This window comes from Neomonachus schauinslandi, chromosome 1 (assembly GCF_002201575.2).
Source record: "Neomonachus schauinslandi chromosome 1, ASM220157v2, whole genome shotgun sequence".
NCBI classification, from domain to species: Eukaryota; Metazoa; Chordata; class Mammalia; order Carnivora; family Phocidae; genus Neomonachus; species Neomonachus schauinslandi.
The window spans coordinates 120,841,303-120,864,694 of NC_058403.1; the positions used below are offsets into that span (position 1 = coordinate 120,841,303).

The window sequence follows — 23,392 nt, forward strand, 5'->3', positions numbered from 1 at the left end:
ATTTCCTTTCCTCTAGCTTACTTTATTGTAAGAATATAGTATATAATACACATAATGGACAAAATACGTTGACAGTTTATGTTATTGGTAAGGCTTCCCATCAACAATAGGCTATTAGTAGTTGAGTTTTTGGGGACTCAAAAGTTGGATGCAGATTTTCAATTGCATGGGGCTGGAGGTGGGAGTCGGTACCTCTAACCCTTTATTTAAGGGTTAGCTGTATAGAGAGAGTGAAGCAGAGGAGGATGGTACAGAAGAATTGACTCATGTGATTATGGAGGCTGAGAAGTCCTGAGATTTTCAGTTAAGCAAGCTGGAAACCCAGGAGAGCTGACAGTGAAGTACTGGTCTGAAAGCAGACAAGCCTAACACCCAAGGAGTTTTAGTTCCAGGCAGGAAAAGACCTAAGTCCCAACTCAAGGCAGTCAGATAGGCAGAGTTCCTTCTTACTTGCTGAAAAGTATGCCTTTTTATTCTATTCAGAACTTCACAGGTTCTGATAAGACCCATCCATATTAGGAAGGGCAGCCTGATTTACTCAGTCTACCCATTGAAATGTTAATTTCATCCAAAAACACCCTCACAGACACACCTAGAATGATGCTGGACCAAATATCTGGGTACCCCATGGCCCAGTCAAGTTAATACCTAAAATTAACCATGACAGATCAACTTGGCGTGTATATACAGCTCTGAAAACCATATTTAATCTCCAGATAAAGACTGTAGCAAGTTCAGAATTCCCCCAACATGATAAAATTACCCTGAGTACAACCAAAAATACACTAACCTGTTTCCCACCACAAGAAGTAATATATCCTTGAGTGTTGTCTACTCTTCTTGTTTCTCTGAAAATTAAATACGATGTAAATTAATACTTAAATACTATGATATAAAGTCAGTACATCTTATGTTACATGATAAAGGAAGGGGGGCGCCTGGGTGGCTCAGTTGGTTAAACGGCTGCCTTTGGCTCAGGTCATGATCCCAGGGTCCTGGGGATCAAGCCTTGCGTTGAGCCCTGCCCATGGAGCCCTGTATAGGGCTCCCTGCTCAGCAGGGAGTCTGCTTCTCCCTTTCCTTCTGCCCCTCCACCCTGCTCATGGGCATGCGCGCGTGCGCTCTCTCTCTCTGTCTCTCGCTCTCGCTCTCACTCTCACTCTCAAATAAAACCTTAAAAAGATAAAGGAAAAGAGTGGGAAGGAAACAAAGACTGTGTGTCTGTGTACATATAACATATACACAGATACACACAAAAGCATACGCATACCAAAATAAGTAGGAGATACTTATGACAGTTAATCCTCATTTCTGTAAACGGTCATGTGGTCATAGCTGGTATTTGTTTTTTTTTTTTAAGATTTTATTTATTTATTTATTAGAGAGCGAGCGAGAGAGAAACAGCATGAGAGAGGAGAGGGTCAGAGGGAGAAGCAGGCTCCCTGCTGAGCCGGGAGCCCGATGTGGGACTCGATCCCAGGACCCTGGGATCATGACCTGAGCCGAAGGCAGTCGCTTAACCGACTGAGCCACCCAGGCGCCCGTAGCTGGTATTTGTTAACTACCTTCTTCCAACCCGTTCTGTAGTCCCTTTGCCTTTAGTAAGCATTTCACTTGTGGTCCTTGACCTGCAGGGTTGACCCAAACCTTCATTCTTTTTTTTTTTTTTTTTTAAGATTTTATTTATTTGAGAGAGAGCACATGGGAGTCAGCACTGAGCCCAGGTTTCCCCCAAATCTTCATTCTTGAAGAGTCCAGGTCATTAGTAGTCCTACTGAAGTTAGCTTGTAATTGTCCATTGGTCTTAATCACAGGACATGGTCGTGCTAAGAAGAGATCTCCTGTATTCTAGACATACTTTTCTTTATGTCTGTGGAGTAGTAGGCCAGTTTCCCCATGGTAGTCAGGATCAATCACTCCAGCCAGCATCATAATGCCTTCTTTGCCTGTTGATCCAAAGACATAAGGAGCTCAAAGTGGCTGGGCTGGAGTCTTCCAGTCCAGTGGAATCATTACCATGTCTCCCACTGGAATCATTCTTCCCTCTGTAACTAAGACCTTTGTGCCCATAAAGCATAAGGGTGCAGGAAAAGGAAGCAAAAATTTTCTAGTGGGTAACTAGGGGTAATAGTGAGTGGTACCACTTCCATTTTTAAACCTTGATTTCTGGACCTTTGAGTCCTGGCTGTGGGAGAAACAGTGTCATGGATGTTGACTCAGAGCATATACAGCTTTCTGGAGAACTTTGCCCAAGTCCTGCAAGGTATTGCCACCTAGCAGGAACTGTAACTTAGTCTTCAAAAGGCCATTCCACTCTCCTGTTAAGCCAGCTACTTCAGGTTAGTGGGGAACATAGTAAGACTAGTGAATACCATGAGCATGAGCCCATTGTTATGCTTCGTTTGCTGTGAAATGAATTTCTTTATCAGAAGCAATGCTGTGTGGAATACCACGATGGTGGTTAAGGTGTCCTGGGAACGGCAGGGAAGGTAAATCCGTTATCGAGAGTTAAGTGTCTATTCCAGTAAGAACAAAATATTGCCCCTTGCATAGTAGAAGCAGTCTGTCTAGTGCAGTCAACCTGTCACCAGATAGCTGGCTGACCATCCTGGGTAAATGGTGCTATATCAGGGTCTTGGTGTTGGTCTCTGCTGCTGGCACAGCAGTCACTCAGTGGTAGTCATAGCCAGGTAGGCTTTAGTGAGTGGAAGTCCAGATTGCTGAGCACGTGTATAACCTCCATCCCTGCCACCTTGGCCACTTTGTTCGTGAACCCATTGGGTGATGACGGGTGATTGGGAAAAGAGGCTGACTAGTATCCACAAAATGGGTCGTCCTATCCAGTTGATTATAAAAATCCTCTTCCAAATACACTCTTTGGTGAACATCCAAGGAGACGTGTATCTTTTTTTTTTGCCTATTCAAAGAGGTTTATTACTTACCTCTTCTCCAAATTTCCTTGTCACTAATTTTCTAGTCATGTTCCTTCTAAGTCCCTGGCCATCAGCCAAGCTTTGGTCACAGCTCATGAACTGGTATATAATTGCGTGTATGGCCATTTCTCCTTCCAAGCAAAGTGAACAGTGAATTGAACTTTCCAAAGTTCTGCCCGCTGGGAGAATTTCACTTCAGCACAGTCCTTCAGAAATGTTTCAGAAAGCGGCTGTAGTACCACAGTTGTCAACTTTCATATGGTGCCTACATACTGTGTAGAATCATCTGTAAAGCATGCTTGAGTCTTCTCTTCCTTTGTTAACTGATTGAAGGGAACTCCCTATGAGGCCATGGGTGCAGGCTGGGAAAGAGAAGGTAGTGTAGCAAGAGGGGGAAACCATGGTTATTTGAATCACTTCTTCGTGTAACTTACTGTGCCTTCAGGACCTACTCTGGCCTAGTCTCATATATACCACTTTAATTTGATGATGGAGTACTATTTTGCTCACCCATCTTTATGGCTTGTGGGTCAGATAACACGCAGTTTGTAATGGGCTCAGGTCACATGCTTGCTTGGTGGCCAGTGGTTAAGCATTCAGTATGAAATCCTAGTAGCAAGCTAAGAGCTATTTCTCTCAAGGAGAGTATTTATCTATAGGAAATGGCAGGTGTTTTTTCCAAAATCCTGAGGACTTGTGCTGTGGTTTACCTATAGGGGCCAGCCAAAGGCTCCAAACGTGTCTCTGTCTGCTACTGACAGTTCAAGCACCATTAGATCTGTTGGATCATAGGACCAAGTAGCACAGCAGTCTGAACTTATTGCAGAACCTTCTCTTGTTTGGGATCTCATTCAAAACTAGCACCCTTTTAGGTCACTTAGTAAATAGATAGCAGTATATTATCCACATGAGGAGTACGTTGTTGCCTTTACAATGCAAAGAGGCCCACTAGCTATTGTGCCTCATTTTTGGTTGTAGGAGGGGCCAGAGCAACAAATTTTTCTTTACCTTAGAAGGGATATATTGATATGCCCCATACAAATTGAGCCCTACAAGTTTCATTGAGATAAAAGGCCCCAAATTTTTGTTGGAATATTTCCTAACTTCTGAGTTGCTGTTTCTTACTCACCAGGTTGGATCAGTCTAATATTATAAAGGTGTCAGAGTGGTATCTTGTTGAGGGTAGAGGCAGTCAAGATCTCTGTAAATTAAATTATGACATAGAGCTGGAGAGTTGATATACCCCTGAGAAAGGACAGTGAAAATACATTGTTGGCCTTGCCAGCTTAAGCAAACTTCTTGTGGTAGTTTATTGACAGGTATGGAGGAGGAGATACCTTATTGACAGGTATCCCTCCCTGCATAGGTCAGGGAACCAATATGGGAATTCTGCCAACTGCCAAGTGTATCCATTCCAATTATGCATTACAGAATTGGAGAAATAACCAGAGGATGGGTTTGGGGTTTGGGACCCATTGGGCCCACTGTGAAACATATCTGTGCTAAAACTCTATTGTTAACTTGACTTCCATAAGCACCTACTCTGGTGGACCTCAGTGATATTTTGGGTCTCCTAGAATTAGTGTCATTTCAAAGCCATTGTCTAGAAGTTTGAAAAGGTCTGGTTATTTCCCTTCCCCCAGTATGCAGTTAACCGTGGTAAAAGACCATAGGTCAAGACTGAAATAAGTTTCAGTCTTGGCACAGATGAAAACATTGGGGGGGGAGGATTATCAACTTTACTGTGTCTAGGTTTGTGGGTGCATGTTAGAGAAATGAGTTCTGAGGGTTTTACTATAGGTGTTGATTATTGTGTGGGTATAAACATCAGACTATAAGCTGTATGTGACTAGGAAGTTATTAGCAAGATAGTTAAATCTACCTGATATAATCTGAATTCATGTATTCAATCCACTTAGATGGAATATTTTGTAGAATTAAAAAACCTCTCCCAGACTTTGCTTCTTGGTACATTGTTTTTTTCTCATGGCAGAGACTCCCTACCTTGCTATATTTTCCAACCTCTTGATCTCATTTGAAGGCCATTTGTTTCCTCACTCTTAACCTACTCATTCCTATACCTCTCTGGTGTCCACCGTATTTTATATCAGATCCTTGTGGTAATTCCCAGTTTCATTATACTTTTCTAACTGATTTGCATTGCCAAAGAAACTCCCATAGCTTTTCATAGATGATTTACATTATATATGTGTAATATATTATTATATTATGGTTATATTATGATTTTTCATTCATGTTAAAACAACTATTATCTGATCCTTTTGGAAAGCTTGTTAATGGTGGTAATAATAGCTAACATTTACTCACCATTTATTATGGGCCATTTATTCTTCACAACTATATGAAATGGATACTATTAGTCCCTTAATTTTATAGTCCTCTTAAATATATCTCATACCTATCAATGTCTCTTATATTCATGGCTAGTGTCCTCATCCAGTCCATTATCTTCTTTCATCTGGATGTCTTCATTAACTTCTTAAATTGTGCCTTTTGTTTCCATTGTTGCATACACATCCCCTGTTCTGCACAGCAGATAAAGTGACCTTTTTAAAATGTAGATATATTATGTCATTTCCATTTTTTAAATCCCTGAAGTAATATTCATTGAATGTAGAATAAAATCCAATTTTTTAAAACCATCTAATTGGCTTTATCAATTGATTCATGAATTGGGCAGTGTCCTGTCTAGCTAATCTAGTAGAGGGGACTTTGAGTTGCAAAATAGAAGGATTTTATAGGCAGAAATGGGGTGGGGCAATTAGCAAAAGAAAAATGATTGTTTTAGAACAGTTACCTTCCCTTAGGGGGAGGGGCAGAGGGTCTTATTAGGTGGATTTCCTCATTTCCCTTTGGGGGTTGAGAGGGCCCCTGTGACAGATTACCTTATTGGTACTGACCAGAAAATTGCTGACTGACTGTTAAGACTACTTCTGGGGGGGCGGGGGTGGCACCTGGGTGGCTCAGTCACTTAAGCATCCGACTCATGATCTCAGGGTCATGAGTTCAAGCCCCGCGTTGGGCTCTGAGCTCAGTGTGGAGGCTGCTTAGGATTCTCTTTCTCCCTCTGCCTCTGCTCCTCTTCCCACTTGTGCTCTCTCTCTCAAAATAAACAAATAAAATCTTTAAAAAAAAAGAAAGAAAAGGGGGCATCTGGATGGCACAGTCAGTTTTTTGGCTCAGGTCATGGTCTCAGGGTTGTGAGATTGAGCCCTGATTAGGGCTCTGCCCTTAGCATAGAGTCTCCTTGAGTTTCTGTCTCCCTCTCCCTCTTCCCCCGCCCCCGCTTGCTCTCTCTCAAATAAATAAATAAATCTAAAAGCGGGGGGGTGGGGAGGGGAAGGTTGAAGTTGCAGTTAGGTTAGGTATTAAGCCTCAGTTTGGTGACTTGACATAGCATTTGGGGCCTGTCATTTTCTTTTAACATTTCCCTTTTGATCAGGCTCTCAGCTTAATGGAGAGATGTGATCAAAATTTAAGGCATTTGTGTCACTATCAGATACTGTTTTGAAGTTCTCAAAGTTTTTGTTGTTCCTTTTCTGTCGTACCCATTATCCATAGGTTAGGATGTTTTTGCTTAATCCCTGTGGTATTCATAGGTTATGGAAGTCAGTCATTCTCTTTGTTCTTTTTTTGACATTCCAGTCCTAAGGAGTTCATTTACTTGATGGTTAGTGGCTTAACATTTAAAACTTGTGAGAGAATACAATGTACCCCAGAGAAATTATTATCATAACTATAAGCAGGATAATTCCCGTTGTTTGGAGTACATTTTGGAGCCATGGTCCCCAAGACCCAAACCAGTCAAAGAAAGGCCCTGTTGAAGGAGTCACCTTTTAAGCCAAGTAGCTTGCTCAGTGATCTTTTGTAACTGAGTTTCAGCTTCCTGAGAAATGTTAGTCCAGATAGAGCAGCTAGTGTTGGCCACAGCAGAGATCCTCCTTGTTCAGCTAAAAGATAATCAAGAGCTGTCCTACTATCAAGAACAGCTTTGGCTAAAGAATCTAAGGATGGGGGCGCCTGGGTGGCTCAGTCGGTTAAGCGTCTTCGGCTCAGGTCATGATCCCAGTGTCCTGGGATCGAGCCCCGCATCGGGCTCCCTGCTCAGCAGGAAGCCTGCTTCTCCCTCTGCCACTCCCCCTGCTTGTGTTCCCTCTCTCGCTGTGTCTTTCTCTGTCAAATAAATAAATAAAATCTTAAAAAAAAAAAAAAAAGAATCTAAGGATAGTTGTTGGGGTTCTGTTGCTTTAGCAGCAGATTCTGTAGTAATTTTAAGAATTGAGGAGAATTTCCTGATTATAGGCTCATTTACATTTATCCCTAACCAGGGAAGTAGGGACCTGCCAAGGGGAGTGAATTCCTGAATCATGAAAGCCTCCTGGCAGGTCCTTTCTAACTCAACAATGTAACTTCAGGGGAGTTGCCCAATGAGATACCTTATTTTGCTTGTCAAAAGTTAGGGGCTCAGTTAGATTTTCTCCCACCCTGAATTAGAAGGTTGTTTTAAAATCCAGAGGTTACCTCCCTTAAGCAGTGGCCTGGGGAGAAAGAGGTGAGGGCGTTATCTTTCCAGGCTAATGCCAGAGTAAAAGAAAGGAGAAGGAGAAAGGGTTTCATGTTTAGTTAAGGTTTAAAGTCTTGGTCCAGGGGTGCCTGGGTGGCTCAGTCATTAAGCATCTGCCTTTGGCTCAGGTCATGATTCCAGGGTCCTGGGATTGAGCCCCACATCGAGCTCCCTGCTCGGTGGGAAGCCTGCTTCTCCCTCTCCCACTCCCCCTGCTTGTGTTCCCTCTCTTGTGTGTCTCTCTGTCAAATAAATAAATAAAATCTTTAAAAAAATAAAGTCTTGATCCATTGCCTTGGACAGAAGCAGTCTGCCTTGAGGTCAGCTATATCTCTTCCTCATCAATTTGAGTTAGAGGTCGCCAAGCATCTGTACAGGACCAGGTTGGAGGTGGAACCTTCATTAGCTGTGAAATGTATACCCAAGGCTTAATACCTTTTAGTTTTTCCGCAGTGTAGTGGTCAAGAGCACTTGGTAAGGTCCCTTCCAATGGGGCTCAACAGCTGTTTTCCTCTGATGACATTTCCAGAACAACCAGTCACCAAGCTCTAGATTGTGACCAAAAGGAACCTTTGAATTGGGATCCAAGAAGGCTTCTTTAACCTGTTGATGATAGGCTTGAGCATAAGATATTAGAGATTTACAGTAGCTGGTCTTAAAAGCATGAGACAACAAGGGACCAGCATAAGGCTGTATACTAACGATACTGGTCTGCTGGTGACTGTCGCATGTGGAGTAAGTTTGTTTCCTAAAGGGGTAACTACTAATAGCAAGACCAAAGATAATACCTTAGGCCAGCAAAGTCTGGTAGTTTAGGCAAGTTTAGAAATTTTAAGTTTGAGAATCCCATTAGTTTTCTCAGCCTTGCCTGATGATTGAAGGTGATAGGGACAGTGTTAATTCTAAGAAGTTTACCAGGTTTTCATTAAGCCTCATGTGATTTGTCCAGTGAAGTGGGGGCCTCCATCACTGGAGATTGTGGAAGGTATACCAGAAGTGGGAAATACACTTTCCGACAGTTTCTTTGCCACTGTGAGGGCATCAGCCTTGGAGCTTGGGAATGCTTCAACCCATCTGGAAAACACACATAAAATAACAACATATTGGTAATCCATACTAAGTGGCAATTGAATGAAGTCATTTGCAGATATTCCAAAGGTCCAGAAGGAGGAGGTCTGAGATCTCTTGGGACAAAAACAGTTATTCTCAGATTATGGACCTGACAGGTCAGACATTGCTGGTAGACTGTGTTTGCAATTTAATAAAAGTCTTCTTACCAATCTCTATTCATAGTTTATGTCATCTTAACTGCATTTTGGTGGGTAAAGGAATGCAAACACTAAAAAACTGGAGTTTGCCAGGGAGTCGGCAAGAACCAAGAGGCCATCTTGGGTTTCTCATAGCCTCAAACTGTTTGTTTAACTTACACAGCTATTGCTTACCCATGTTAATTTCTCTACTTCAGGAGCAAGTCCATCGGGATGGCAAAAGTCTGGCACTGAGGGGCAGGTTTTGCAGAAGCAGAGTGGATTTCTTCCACATGTGCCACAATCTTTATAGATTATGTTACTGTTGCCTTAGCATGAAAGTCAGCTGGGGCATTTTTCTGATACTCAGGTTTAATCCTTTTAGTGTGAGCCTCAGTTTTAATGACAGCAATTTCAGAAGGGAAGGCAGTAACAGTAAGAAAATGGTTTACTTTTGCCAGTTTTGATTGGGGTCCCAGAGGATGTCATAAACCTTTTAAGATAATCAGAATTACAAGTGATTAATAAATATTACATGAGGACTTACCAGATTTCTAGGAATTTCATAAAATTCTTAGAACACACTTTGTAAAGAAGGCTTAGTATTACTTCTTGTTTGACAATATTTTCTACGTAATTTAACATACCAACTAAACCTAATTAGTTTAACAGATCCCTTGAAATGTTCCAGGAGGTCCTTTGGAAAAATCCCAAAGTTTCTTCCAGGTCAAAAAGAACATTTATAATTTGATTTTGAGAAGTTTGGGGGTAGGGGGGAAGTCTTAAAACCCTTGAGGAAATAGGATCACAGATCATTATGAAACTTAATACTTAATTATCTATTAGCAAAACTAGTAAAACTTAGCTTTTTTAATGTTGAGAAGACTCAGTTTTCTTAAGTAATCAATGACCTGATAAAGACAGCAACCACAGGAAATTATTTTGATAAAACACAGTGTCTTTGCTTTGTAGGCAGATCACTTAAAGAAACTGCCACAGTCTGTTATCAAAAGTAGACTAAAAGTTAAAAAAAAAAAAAAGAAACCAAAAATCTAATTTTACACCAGCTTACTTTTGATACTAAAACTTATTCCAGTCTTAGTCCTGACCACATACAAAATTCCTTTCCAAAGATTTCTTTTTCACAAACTTTCTACAACTTTTTTCCCCTCAAAAATATTATCTTCGTTTATCATACCTTCTTTTACCAAAAACACACATTTGCTTTCTTGGCATATGGAGATGTTTCCCTTATTTCTGCTGGCTTTAATTGCATATATTAATTAGAATTCTTAATGTTTAGAAACCTTAGTTCCTGGTAAAAACCTAGAAGGAATTATGAACTGTTAACACCAGCGGTCTTTAGATTTGCAAGTTTATGAATACATTTCATAATTTCTAGAAGCATATGCCTTTTTTCAATTTTCCAGTACACTAACACATCCAAATATCTTTTAGTTTCTCTGGAATAAGCCAAAAGTAGATAAACCTATGCTCAGTAATTAATATTTCAGTATTTTCTTATTTGGAAATGATGTAAATACTCAGCAGATCTCTATTACTTATTTTAACTTAGCAAAACTCTAAAGTTTCAAGTTACCAGAGATTTGGGAAGCTATTTTTAAGTGCATACATAATAAAATATAATTGTTGCTAAAAACTTTATTAACTCTTATTCCACTTAATCTGTTTAAATCATTTGTTCTCAACAGTTGTTTATTTTACCCATGAAAGCTTCATGAGACATTAGACAAAATCAGCCATCATTGTAAGTTATTTTTCTGCTGACAAATTAGGACAGAAATACATGAATTTAGCTAGTGAATTCAGGTAGAATAAAAGTTGTTTACCATATCGTCAATGTTGATAACTCTAAAGACATGCCTGTTTCCACTCAACCAATGAACTTAAACTTGCTTTAATTTACCAAAAATTATTCCAGAGTATGTGAACTTGAAAAACTTTTGGGATAATTTCTGTTACATTTCTGAGAATTTTGTGAAGTCTAAATTTATATAAGTGCTTGTGTTTTGTTTTGTTTTTTGTTTTTTGTTTTTTAAGGCATATAAACAGAGCTCTTCTACAAATTAATTTTGGCAGTCCCATCTAGAGATAGAAAATACCACACATTTAAAACAAATGTATGAACACATATACCAACACCAATGGAAGCAAACAGAGACCTTATATCTTAGAGCTTTAAATTACTACCATGGGGGCGCCTGGGTGGCTCAATTGTTAAGCGTCTGCATTTGGCTCAGGTCGTGATTCCAGGGTCTTGGAATCGAGCCCTGCATCGGGCTCTCTGTTCCACGGGAAGCCTGTTCTCCCTCTCCCACTCCCCCTGCTTGTGTTCCCTCTCTTGCTGTGTCTCTCTCTCTCTCTGTCAAAAAAATAAATAAAAAATATCTTTAAAAAAATAAATTACTACCATGAATTAGGTATAATACAACAAAACTCACTGCTTATGAAAAATAGTTGGCTCCAAATTGTTTTTCTGATAGATGGAATAAGTTCAGATTATCTGCTTAGGGGCCTAAACCTTTTTCTAATACTTGTAGAGAAGAGTCTTAAGAATTATATTTGTTCTTAACAAGTCAAGTTCCAAATGACCTTTTTTCCCCTTTTGATAAGAATTACCTTCCTGAAGTTTACTTGTCAAAGAGATGGCCTAGATAAGAATTATGGAGAGGACTGTGGTACGACATGTATTATCTCAAAGGCACAGGGGAAAAAATGCCAGCTCTTCCTTTAACTTTTGTTCTTTTAAAGCCAGAATTAATAATACTTATAAGCCTATTGAGATAAATAGGGGAGGTTTTGGGTTTGGTAAAAAGTATTGATGAATTTTGAGTTGTTTCTCAGCCACATCTCTGGTCCTGTAAAGACTAGATTTGTAAAACAAGGACAACTATTTTTCAATTCCTCAAAGACTTGGGTTGCTGCCTAAATGATATCAATGGGCTAACACCTATGCACCTATGTTAGAGTGTTTTTCTTCCCCGCTGGGTAAGCATAAGGGAGAAGGCCTAAAAAAGTTCCTATCAGGCTCTGTATAATAGCTTCCAATTTCGCCAGATTTCTCATCATGAAGTTACTAAGTCCTTTCAAATATCTTGTCAGATTTCAACCTTGACAAAGTCAACTGTTTCTGGCAGTATTAAACAATCCCATGGACCTAAGAGGCATCCTCAAAGTATATGCAAAAGATGTTATCCTCACAAGATCTAGAGTTACTCCTAAACATAACCAAAAGAAAGAACAACTTGAATATCTCAGGTGAGCAGATAGCCAAGCCTTAGGATATAAAACAAGACCAGCAAGAAAGAAAGACTTTTCTCTGGGAGAGAAAGGATCAATAACCAGTTGGTCAGGAGCTGGAAAGAAAGGGACAATGTGAAATTTTATTTCCCTCTCTCGACTGGGTTCCAGAGGTAATCTCCTTATAGAAATTTTCAGAATCCTCTCCCTGGGCTTAAATTCCATGACTGGCCCTTAGTTTTGCCTTTGAGCAAGATGTGAAAGTTAGGGGAAGAGAATGGCCCATAGCCTCAGGTGGTCTTATTTTATAAGCTAACTGTTTAATAGTCTCTTTAGAGTAGAAAGGCATTGAGACAGAGGGTTATTAGAATGGATACTCAGGGGCGCCTGGGTGGCTCAGTCTTTAAGCGTCTGCCTTCGGCTCAGGTCATGATCCCAGGGTCCTGGGATCGTGCCCCGTGTCGGGCTCCCTGCTCTGCGGGAAGCCTGCTTCTCCCTCTCCTGCTTCTCCCTCTCCCAGTCCCCCTGCTTGTGTTCCCTCTCTCACTGTGTCTCTCTCTGTCAAATAAATAAATAAAAATCTTTAAAAAAAAAAAAAAAAGAAAAGAAAAAAAGAATGGATACTCAAAGGAGAGAGGGGAGCAGTAGAAGTTATGTCAGTCTTATGCCTCAGTCTGTTACAGTCTTTTGTTTTAAATACCCTTTCTCTTTAATTTTTTTTTTTAAGATTTTATTTATTTATTTGAGAGAGAGAATGAGAGAGAGAGAGCATGAGACGGGGGAGGGTCAGAGGGAGAAGCAGACTCCCTGCCGAGCAGGGAGCCGGATGCGGGACTCGATCCTGGGGCTCCAGGATCACGACCTGAGCCGAAGGCAGTTGCTTAACCAACTGAGCCACCCAGGCGCCCTAATTTTTCTTTTTTTTTAAAGATTTTATTTATTTATATTTTTTTTGACAGAGAGCGAGCGAGAGAGGGAACACAAGCAGGGGAAGTGGGAGAGGGAGAAGCAGGCTTCCCACTGAGCAGGGAGCCCGATGCGGGGCTCAATCCCAGGACCCTGGGATCCTGACCTGAGCTGAAGGCAGATACCTAACGACTGAGCGACCCAGGCGCCCCTCTCTTTAATTTTTCATTAGCCTTTTGCAGTGAATCTTCAATGAAGGTTGGAATTTTGGAATTTTGAAACCTTTTAGAGGCTGCTTCATACTAATAAGTGCATATCCCATTCTGTTTATTTCATTTGGGAACACTTGCTTTCAAGTGCTTTTTTTAAATGTTTTATCTAATTGGAAATTTTCACGTAATGGCCATTATATTTCTAGGTTTTCTTCAGTAAGATTTTGCCATTTTACTAGCTATCTGAAATTTCTAGGACTGTAGTGTGTTGTTTCTCTCATTTGAATGGGGGCCCCCAAACGTGGGGCTATGGTAGCATAGAAGCTGGCGGCACTGGCAGTGAAAGGATTCACCCAAGGCAGAACAAAGGAGATAGAAGTTTATTGAATACACTGCAAGGGAGCGGTGGACAGGACAGCAAAGGAGAGCCTGTCTGCAATGAGGCAGTGGGTGGGGGCTGTTTTTAAAGGGGGAAGGAGAGGAGGTATGGGGATCTATGGAATTACCCCTTTTTTTGGTAACTGTGCCTGGTTGTAAATAGTCCATTGGTCAGTTAGGGCTTATGGATATTTTGAAGTTGGTCACCTGGTGGGCCTGTCTGTATTCAGCCTCGTGCCCACTGTGGGCCCTTTTGCCTTGTTTTACATTCCATTGCTCAAGGCTGTTGTCTAAAAGTGGCCTCTACATGTAATTCTTAGACATAAAATAAGCAGTTGTGTTGGAAGCTGGTATGCTCACCTCTTTAAATTTAAAGGATCCTATTTGTTTTAAATAGACCTTTGGGTTTCTTGGAGCCAAACTAATACCTAAGAGGGACGTGTGGTGAGGTTGGGAATTGTGGGGTGTTTTACAGTGTACCTTGTTGCACAGAAATTTTCTTGCTGTTGGCGGGTAACCTAGTGTCAGCCTAACCCATTCCATGACCAACTTACCCTATTACAGGAGTCTTCTTGAAGTGGCAGATGCTCTAAGAGCCTTAGCCTGCTTGCCCCATTTTTTGACCTCTGAGATCCCTCTTAGCAGTAGCCTTTATCTTTAAAAAACAAGACAGAAAAACATATGCACCTCACTAGATCATCAGTGACCAAGAAATGTTACTGTGTCCTTGCCAAGAGAAAGCCCTGGATGTACCACTAGTTTCCATGGAACCTTGGACTGGGGAAGGGATAAACCAGCAAATCCCAAGGAATATGGAGTATGGACTAATTCCAAATAAAATGGAGAACCATAGCTGCCTCCAACAGTTCCCAACATGGAATCTGGGGAAGGATTCCAAACAAATAGAGAATTGCAGACTAAACTGTCAGCAGTTTCCAATATGGAATCCAGGGACAGAACTAAGATTGGGGTTTTCCACCTGGGAAATTGTATTCTGAAAGGCTAGGGGCTTTAGCTCTGGGCAGACCCGTCTGCCAGCTCAGTTGGGCTTCAGGGTGAACTGCCAGCTAAGCGAGCTCTGGGCAGAGCTATCTGCCAACTCGATCTGACCTGCCCTGTAAAGGAAAGTCAGATCAGGAGCTTGATACAAAGAGAGCAGAGCTCAGAGCTGAGAGGAAAATGGTGAGAAAGGTAATAAATTAAAAACAGTTCATGGTATTACACCTGTGTTTCTCATCCCTGAATGCCACGGGAAGTTTGCTTCAGATCCTGAAGCTACCACAAAAAATTCAACTGAGTGAATTTTAGTTGGCTTTATTAATTGATCATGAATACAGCAGTATCTCACCTAGAATGTAAGGGGATCTTCCTCAAACTTTTTACCAAAGCCTATAAGGCCCCACTTGATGAGGTCCTACTTCATTGACCTCACTCATGATCAAACCACACCATACATTTCCTTGGTTCTCTAGGAACCTCAGCTTAACTTTTATAACATATGACATATGTATGATCACATTATTTTTACTCCTAATTGATGAGTAGCAAGGGGAAGACTCTATGCTTTACATGGCAGTTCTTGTTATCACTGTAAACCTATGGAACGACAGAGTGTTGAATCACTTAAAGTATTTGACTTATGGTCATGTGGGTATTTAGGACACTCTTCCAGGAAATGGATATCAACACGATTAGTGATGGGGCCTGAAAATTCCCAACTGTACAAACAAAGAAGAAATTCAAATTTGAAATACTTCAAAAAGTTCCTGTTTGCACAGTCTGTTTTTCAACTGGTTCCCTTTTCACCAGTGTTTGTACAGCTCCTGAAACTGTTGAGAAATGGAGTGTCTGTGGCTAACTTGGCAAGTTTCAGCCATCTCGATTTTCATCAAGCTACATAGAACCTTCCAATTTCCTGTGAGCAAGCCCTCAGCCTGTCTATAAAAACTGCATGACTGAATTCATCTCCCTACAGAGTCTTAGTGGTTTCTTTTCATAGAAGCAAAGTTCGAAAATGAAAACGTTGTGTAAAATAAATCTCCTGTTAATGGAAATTCAAGCCAAGGTGTTCATAATGTTTGTTGTGTACATGTTTTATATGCCTGTTATAGTTGATTTACATGTTAATATAAATGTGTTTATCTTAACAAGCTGTTTCAGCTTTAATAACATAATAAAATAAAATACTCTTCTTTATGGCTTATGGTTGGCCAAGGCTGTTTCTAATGGGTTTTTGCGTAACATGACATGGAAAGACCTCAGTTATTAAACAATGAAGTTGGCTTTTTAAACACAATGGTTTTGATTCAGTTGGCCGCTGTTGATTGACCTTGTACTAACTGCATAAGTTTTTTTTTTTTAATTTGCATAAATTTTGATAGCCAGAATTACTTCATAAAAACAAGTAATGTAGATTTGGACAACAAATACTGTTCTCTATATTCATATTTATTTTATTACATGATAATTCATTTAACTATACTACTCATGGAAAGAGAATATAAGAATATATTGAAAAGATGTCACATCAGAGTGATGACAAGAACTAGATGTTAAGGTTGAATGGCAGGAACCCCAGGATTACTTGTACACAGATTTTCCTCTTATACTATGAAGCTGGCCAAATGGAGTGGTTCAGATTGTGTTTCAAATTCTACTACTCATTGAGCTGCAGAGTTCTGAGTACTTTGTCATACTTATCTTCTTAACCACAATCTATGTCCCTTTATTTTCTCTGATTTTTAAGATTTTATTTAAGAAAAGGATTAAAGAACATTTGAAAAATGGTGCTTTAAGTAACAAGTGATAAATATGAGTTTTTTACTCTGTTGTGTCTAGTATGCTTGTCATAAATCAAGCACTGATTTTACTTTGGCTGGTTGTCATGTGTTTGTGTTGGGGAGAGGAAGGGAGTGGTTATTAATATGATCACATGGTACTATAGTACTTTATATTATTTTTAACCATAAATAAATTTTGTTGGTGGGGAAACTTATTTTTCAGGTTGAAGCACTCAATAAGTTAAAAACTTTAAATAGTTTAATCAAACTGAATGCAATGAAGCTAAACAGAGCCAAAGGGAAGGAGGCCATGCATACTTGTTTAAAACAGAATGCTTACCGGGAAGCCCTCTCTGACCTGCAGTCGCCTCTGAATCCATGTGTTATCCTCTCAGAACTCTAGTAAGTGACCATCTTTGCTCTGCCCAGTGAATTTTCCATGAAAATAGCAATGCAGAAAGGGCTAGCTGTTAGCCCGCATAAGTACAATATATTTACAGAAGGAAAATCTTAAATTTCTCCAAGGTTAATGTGTGCATTGGGATGTATGCCTGTTAGCTAAATTTACCTGTGGGGTTCATGAAAGTTATTACAAGTTATTTTCCTTTCAATTGTATGTGACTAAATTTGTTTTCTATATTACTGGGTTCTAAGAGTTAAAAATCCTATGTGTGCAAAATGGTGGCAACCATCAGAGATTATTTACTATCTTATTTTCCTATTTCAAAATGAAATCTTAAATTAATTTGGAAGATTATTTCTCACTTTCTTATTCCCTTCAAAAGTACTAATGGAAAAGTAATGATATGTATTCCCATATGTCAGTATTCAAAATTGATCCCTCTTTAAGAAATCAAGAATGAACTCATAATATTCCTGATTTTAATCCAATGATATGATCTGGTTACATATAATAACGTAAGGAAGAATAAAGAAAGAAAAGGAGGAATTTTAAATGTAGGTAACGAGAAGGATGAATCTGGGTTTTCAATCTAGCCCATCTGGCATCACTACATGCCAGCCAAAGCTGTCGCCCTAGTTACTTTTTTACCAAGAGGATATGTTCTAGTTCTCACTTCTACAGACCTGAATGAAACAGGTGAGGGTTTTCCCCAGATCTAATATATCATGGCAAAATTATAGTCTTGCCATTTCTTTAAGTTGAAGTGGGCTAATTTTCCCCTTGCTTGATTTCAGTGTTGAAAAGTGTAAATACATGGATTCCAAAATGAAGCCTTTGTGGCTCGTGTACAACAACAAAGTGTTTGGTGAGGATTCAGTTGGAGTGATTTTTAAAAATGGTGATGGTATGTACTGAGGTTTTTTTTTTTGTCTTCCTGCTTTTTCTTTAATACAGTTGCCATCTTACACAGTACCAAATTCCTTAGTATTTTTCATTTGTTGTCAGTTTGCTTTATCTGAAAGGTGATGTGTAAATGTTTAACAGATCCTAGCCAAGAGGTAGCTATCAATGGTCATAAGGTTGAATTTGGCATGTCCTAAATCCCTTTTTTTTCCCTTTTAGAAAATAATGTTTACAGCTTACTTACATACATTGTTCTAATAAATCTTTCTTTTTTTTTCCCTACAAAATACAATGTCTAATTCTTTGGTTTAGCTTGTGAAGTACAAGAGAATATTTTCAATAGTATATTCATATATTCTGTTTCAGGGATAACAATTTTGATATTGCTGTCATAGTTTTGTATTTTAATTAAAATATCTTACTGACTCATATTTTCGAAAGGAAATGCCTCTGAGGTGATTACACCAACCAGAAGGCAGTTACGACAACCACCACTTGTTAGTTGTATGATTATAGACAAGTCACGTAAAATTCACTGAGCTTCAGGTTCTTTGTGTCCATAAGGATTATAGTATTTGTATGTTGGGTTTATTAAAAGGCATTAAAGGAACATAAGTAAATGTGCTTTTATCTATTTTAAAATGAACTTGTAGTGTTTTGCTAGACATCTAACCGCACTTGACCATATGAATGTCATTATGTGGAACTCAGTACTTTTACAGCTCTCTGTTAGCTGAAAATTATCCTTAGATGTGATAATAAATAAAATCAACTATTATAGTTCTGTAACCCATCATATAATTACTTAAATAATTTTTTTTTTTAATATTTTATTTATTTATTTGAGACAGAGAGAATGAGAGAGAGAGAGAGCACATGAGAGGGGGGAGGGTCAGAGGGAGAAGCAGGCTCCCCGCCGAGCAGGGAGCCCGATGCGGGACTCGATCCCGGGACTCCAGGATCATGACCTGAGCCGAAAGCAGTCGCTTAACCAACTGAGCCACCCAGGCGCCCTACTTAAATAATTTTTAAGTAATTATTTTTTTAAGAACTTCTGTGCATTGTTAAACAAGAAAAAAATTAGCAGAGTGAATTGTATGGATTCTGTGTTACATAGTGTGTGTGTGTGTGTGTGTGTGTGTATAGCATTACTGTGTTATATAGTATTACAGCATCCATACAATTAGTATAGTAGCATACATGTGGTAAACAATGAAAAATACTGGGTTTTTTTCTTAAGTAAGCTCTACATCCAACATGGGGCTTGAACTCATGACCCTAAGATTAAGAGTCGCATGTTCTACCGACAGAGCCAGCCAGGTGCCCCAATTAAAAATACCGTTTAACTTAATTTAGTTAATAGTGTTATGGGCACATGCTAACCAATAAACCTAATATTTTTTTTAAGATTTTATTTATTAGAGAGAGAGAGCATGAGAGCAGGGTGAGGGGCAGAGGGAGAAGCAGACTCCCTACTGAGCAGGGAGCCCGATGCAGGACTTGATCCCAGGACCTTGGGATCATGACCTGACCCGAAGGCAGCCACTTAACCCACTGAGCCACCCAGGCGCCCCTAAACCTAATATTTAACAAAATAAATATGGTCAACATTAAAATTTTGGGAAAATATTAGCACAGTATTTGTCAGTGGTTTTAGTTAATTCTGGCTGAATTAGCTAATCTTGAATTAATGTTATGAGACAAAAATGGAAAACATTTATAATAAAGCAGAATTTTCCTCCCCGTAGATTTACGACAAGATATGTTGACACTCCAAATGCTGCGCTTGATGGATTTACTTTGGAAAGAAGCTGGTCTGGATCTTCGGTGAGATGTCTAGTGAATTTATTTTTGTCTCATGTTGTATTCCTTCCACAGCAAAATTTTTAAAACTTCTTTTTTATTCATTCCCTCCTATTATTATTAATTGTTGTTCATGGTTATATTTACATAGCATTTTACACTTTATGGTGTACTGTCAATATTTGTCTTATTGAAGCATCATCAGATGTAAGACTGTATATGTACAGAGATTCTAGAAAGAAAGAAGAGGCTTGAACTTCCAGTAAAGCCTGGACAGACAGCAAGAGTCACACCCTATCTAACCTAAGGTTTTGAAGGTGCTCTCATGGAGGATGCACTGGTTGGTGGTCATGGGAATGACAAAGCCAGAGGAGGGCCTGCCCATCTTCTTAGCCTGGTAACATTGATTCCTCTACCTCAGCGGTGCTTTTAGGGTTTTCAGCTTGTCACCATTATTAGCGGTAGACAGCAGAACAGCAGGTGTATGGCAGCAGAAAAAAAGAAAACATAATGGATTTTAAAAGTTTAATCATTATCAAATCTTCTAAGGTGAGGAGCAAATGAAGATAATTACAAACAAAATATTGGTTATATTTATATAACAATATAAGATTTGAATCTTATAAACCTAAAAAATTAAAAATCAAGCTTCAGACTGGGTATAATATTCATAATGAACAGGACAGAAGTCTATAATCCTAAATATTTAAAAAGCTTATAGAAAGAAATATGGAGAAAAGATGTGAAAAAGCTATTCATATAAGATACAAAATAAATACACTAATAATTACATGAACACAGTCAATTCCAGTATAGAAGTACAAATTATAAGAATAGTTGGATACCACTGATTTCCTAGCAAAGATTTTGTTAAATGATAAACTAGTCTAAGATACAGTTGAAGCAACAAAAACACAAATATTTTCATATACCTTTGTAAATTAATATAAACCTCCCTGTATCAAGTTCTTTTTATATCCTCTATCCAGTATTTCCAGAATTTACTTTAAAATTAGAAATGTGGAGGGGCACCTGGGTGGTTCAGTTGGTTAAGTGTTTGAGTCTTGATTTCAGCTCAGGTCTTGATCTCAGGGTGGTGAGTTCAAGCCCTGCATTGGGCTCCACGCTGGGTTTGGAGCCTATTAGAAAAAATTTAAAAAGGGGACAAATTTATGTACAAAGATGGTCATCTTTGCTTTAAAAAAAAATTAGATCACTGTGGTTAAGTGTCTGACTCTTGATTTCGGCTCAGGTCATGATTTCGGACCTGGGATAGAGCCCTGCGTCAGGCTCCCCACTCTGCAGGGAGTCTGCTTGTCTCCTTCTCCCTCTGCCCCTCCCCATGTCCTTCCCCCACCTCTCTCTCTCTCTCTCTCAAATAAATCTTTAAAAAAATAATTAGCATACCCATATGACCAAGTATTTCAGGTATTTTAAATTACTGTTTATAGAGAATTGTTTAACAATTTGGAGAAAGTGCTTATCTTCAAATGTCAAAAAAAGTTAGGTGCAAAAGTGTTTTCATAGAATTATTTCAACTGTATTAAGAACTCACTGAAAAGTGACACACTAAAATGTTGACAGAAACTAAAATGGTAATAGACTTTATTTCTGGGTGATGTAATTAAAGGCAATTTCACCCTCTACTTCATGTACCCATTTCTTTTCTTTCTTTCCTTCTTTTTTTTTTTAGCATTTTATTTTTAAGTAATTTCTACACCCAGTGTGGGGCTTGAACTCACAACCCTGAGATCAGTAGTGGCATGCTCTACTGACTGAGCTAGCCAGTCAGTACCTGTTCTGTAGTTTTCTTCAGTAGGCTTATATTCTTTTTTTAATCAAGGATTAAAAAACAGTAAGCATGTTTCATGATAGTAATATAGGTCCGTACAGTTTTAAACTTTTTTTCTATGCTAGTTGATGGTTTTACCTTTTCAACTCTTTTACCTAATTCTTTATATTTTATTTTTCTAAATTGTGGACTATTTCATACATGAAAGTACAGAAAATAACTTAGAATTCTTATGTTTTTACATTGGGACTTAATAAATATATATTTAGCAATTTAATAACTATCACTTAATTGCTAAATATATATTTCTTATTAGCATGTTTCCAGCTTATTCTTTTTTTTTTTTTTTTAAGATTTTATTTATTTATTTGACAGACAGAGACACAGCAAGAGAGGGAACACAAGCAGGGGGAGTGGGAGAGGGAGAAGCAGGCTTCCCGCCGAGCAGGGAACCCGATGCGGGGCTCGATCCCAGGACCCCGGGATCGTGACCTGAGCCGAAGGCAGACGCTCAACGACTGAGCCACCCAGGCGCCCCTCCAGCTTATTCTTTTTTTTTTTTTTTTTTAAGATTTTATTTATTTATTTGAGACAGAGAGAATGAGAGAGAGAGAGCATGAGAGGGAGGAGGGTCAGAGGGAGAAGCAGACTCCCCGCCGAGCAGGGAGCCCGATGTGGGACTCGATCCCGGGACTCCAGGATCATGACCTGAGCCGAAGGCAGTCGCTTAGCCGACTGAGCCACCCAGGCGCCCCCCTCCAGCTTATTCTTAAAAAAGGAATTAAACATGCAGATAAAGTCAATGCATTCTCATCCTACTCTGCTGTCTCACATTTCAGAATTAACCACTATTTTAAAGCTGTAATATGTATATTTTTGTGCTTTAACTATACATTTGGTATCTGTTACGTGTTTTGAACTTTATTTTTTTTATTATTTATTTTTTTAAAGATTTTTATTTATTTATTCATGAGAGACAGAGAGAGAGAGAGGCAGAGGGAGAAGCAGGCTCCCAAGGAGCAGAGAGCCCGATGTGGGACTTGATCCCAGGACCCTGGGATCATGACCTGAGCCGAAGGCAGACGCTTAACCATCTGAGCCACCCAGGCGCCCACGTGTTTTGAACTTTAAATAAAATGCTTTTATATCACATGCAACTTCTACTTTTTTCCCTCACAACCTTTTTTGGGATTTATTAAGATTAATATGTGAAGTTCTAATTTGTTATTTTCACTTCCATTAATGCTTTGAATAAATATAAAAATTTATCCATTCTTCTGTTACTAGCTTTATTACATTCATTGTTTTTTCCAACAATAACAAAAACTTGAGTTTGAGCACTTCTGAACAGCTCACTATTCACAATTGGAAGAGGTGTTTAGTTTATATAGCTGGAAGTGAAATTGCTCCATCATAAGGCATGTGTGTTTTCAACTTGACCACCATTGTCCAAATGGTTGTACCAGTGTTATGTTATCACCCAGAAATATCTCCTTGCCAATCAGACTTGTTGATTTTTTGCAAATCTAATGGATGTAACATGGTATCTCATAGAACTTTAATTTGCATTTCTTTTATAAATAGCTTGGTTCTTTGTGTTTTCAGTGTTGAAAAGTACTGTGTTTTTCTCTCTGCTATAAATTACCTAGTTTCCTTTAAGGTTTATATTTTTTGTTATGTTATTTTAAAAAAATTTTTTTCTCTGTGCAAATATCTTTAAAGATATTCTTCTAGGGGCACCTGGGTGGCTCAGTCAGGTAAGCATCTGCCTTTGGCTCAGGTTATGATCCCAGAGTGCCAGGATTGACCCCTGCATCGGGCTCCCTGCTCAGCGGAGAGCCGGCTTCTCCCCTGCCCCTCACCCTGGTCGTGCTCTCTCTCAAATAAATAAAATCTTAAAAAAAAAAAAAAAGATACTCTTCTATATTTTATTTTGCAAATTATTTATTTGCAGACTTAGTGTGTTTTTCCCTCTCCTCTCTCTGCAAAGGTTTGGTTCTGGTGTTGGTTTTTTTGGAGTCCAGGTTTTTTTTGACTACTGAAATCTTTTTCTTTTTTTTAAGATTTTATCTGACAGAGAGACATAGCGAGAGCAGGAACCACAAGCAGGGGAGTAGGAGAGGGAGAAGCAGGCTTCCCGCCGAGCAGGGAGCCCAATGTGAGGCTCGATTCCAGGACCCTGGGATCAT

The 23,392-nt window shown here is 39.2% G+C and overlaps 1 protein-coding gene across 4 annotated transcripts in view; it reads left to right on the forward strand.

Moving 5' to 3' along the window:
• Nucleotides 1-23,392, forward strand: part of PIK3CB (phosphatidylinositol-4,5-bisphosphate 3-kinase catalytic subunit beta) — a 201,697-nt gene that overhangs the window by 156,760 nt on the left and 21,545 nt on the right. For all 4 annotated transcript variants that reach the window (XM_044920373.1, XM_044920370.1, XM_044920377.1 and 1 more), the window contains 3 exons: nt 16,526-16,704; nt 17,500-17,609; nt 19,357-19,435. In XM_044920373.1, coding sequence (XP_044776308.1) covers nt 16,526-16,704; nt 17,500-17,609; nt 19,357-19,435 — 368 coding nt within the window. The remainder of the gene's footprint in view (nt 1-16,525; nt 16,705-17,499; nt 17,610-19,356; nt 19,436-23,392) is intronic.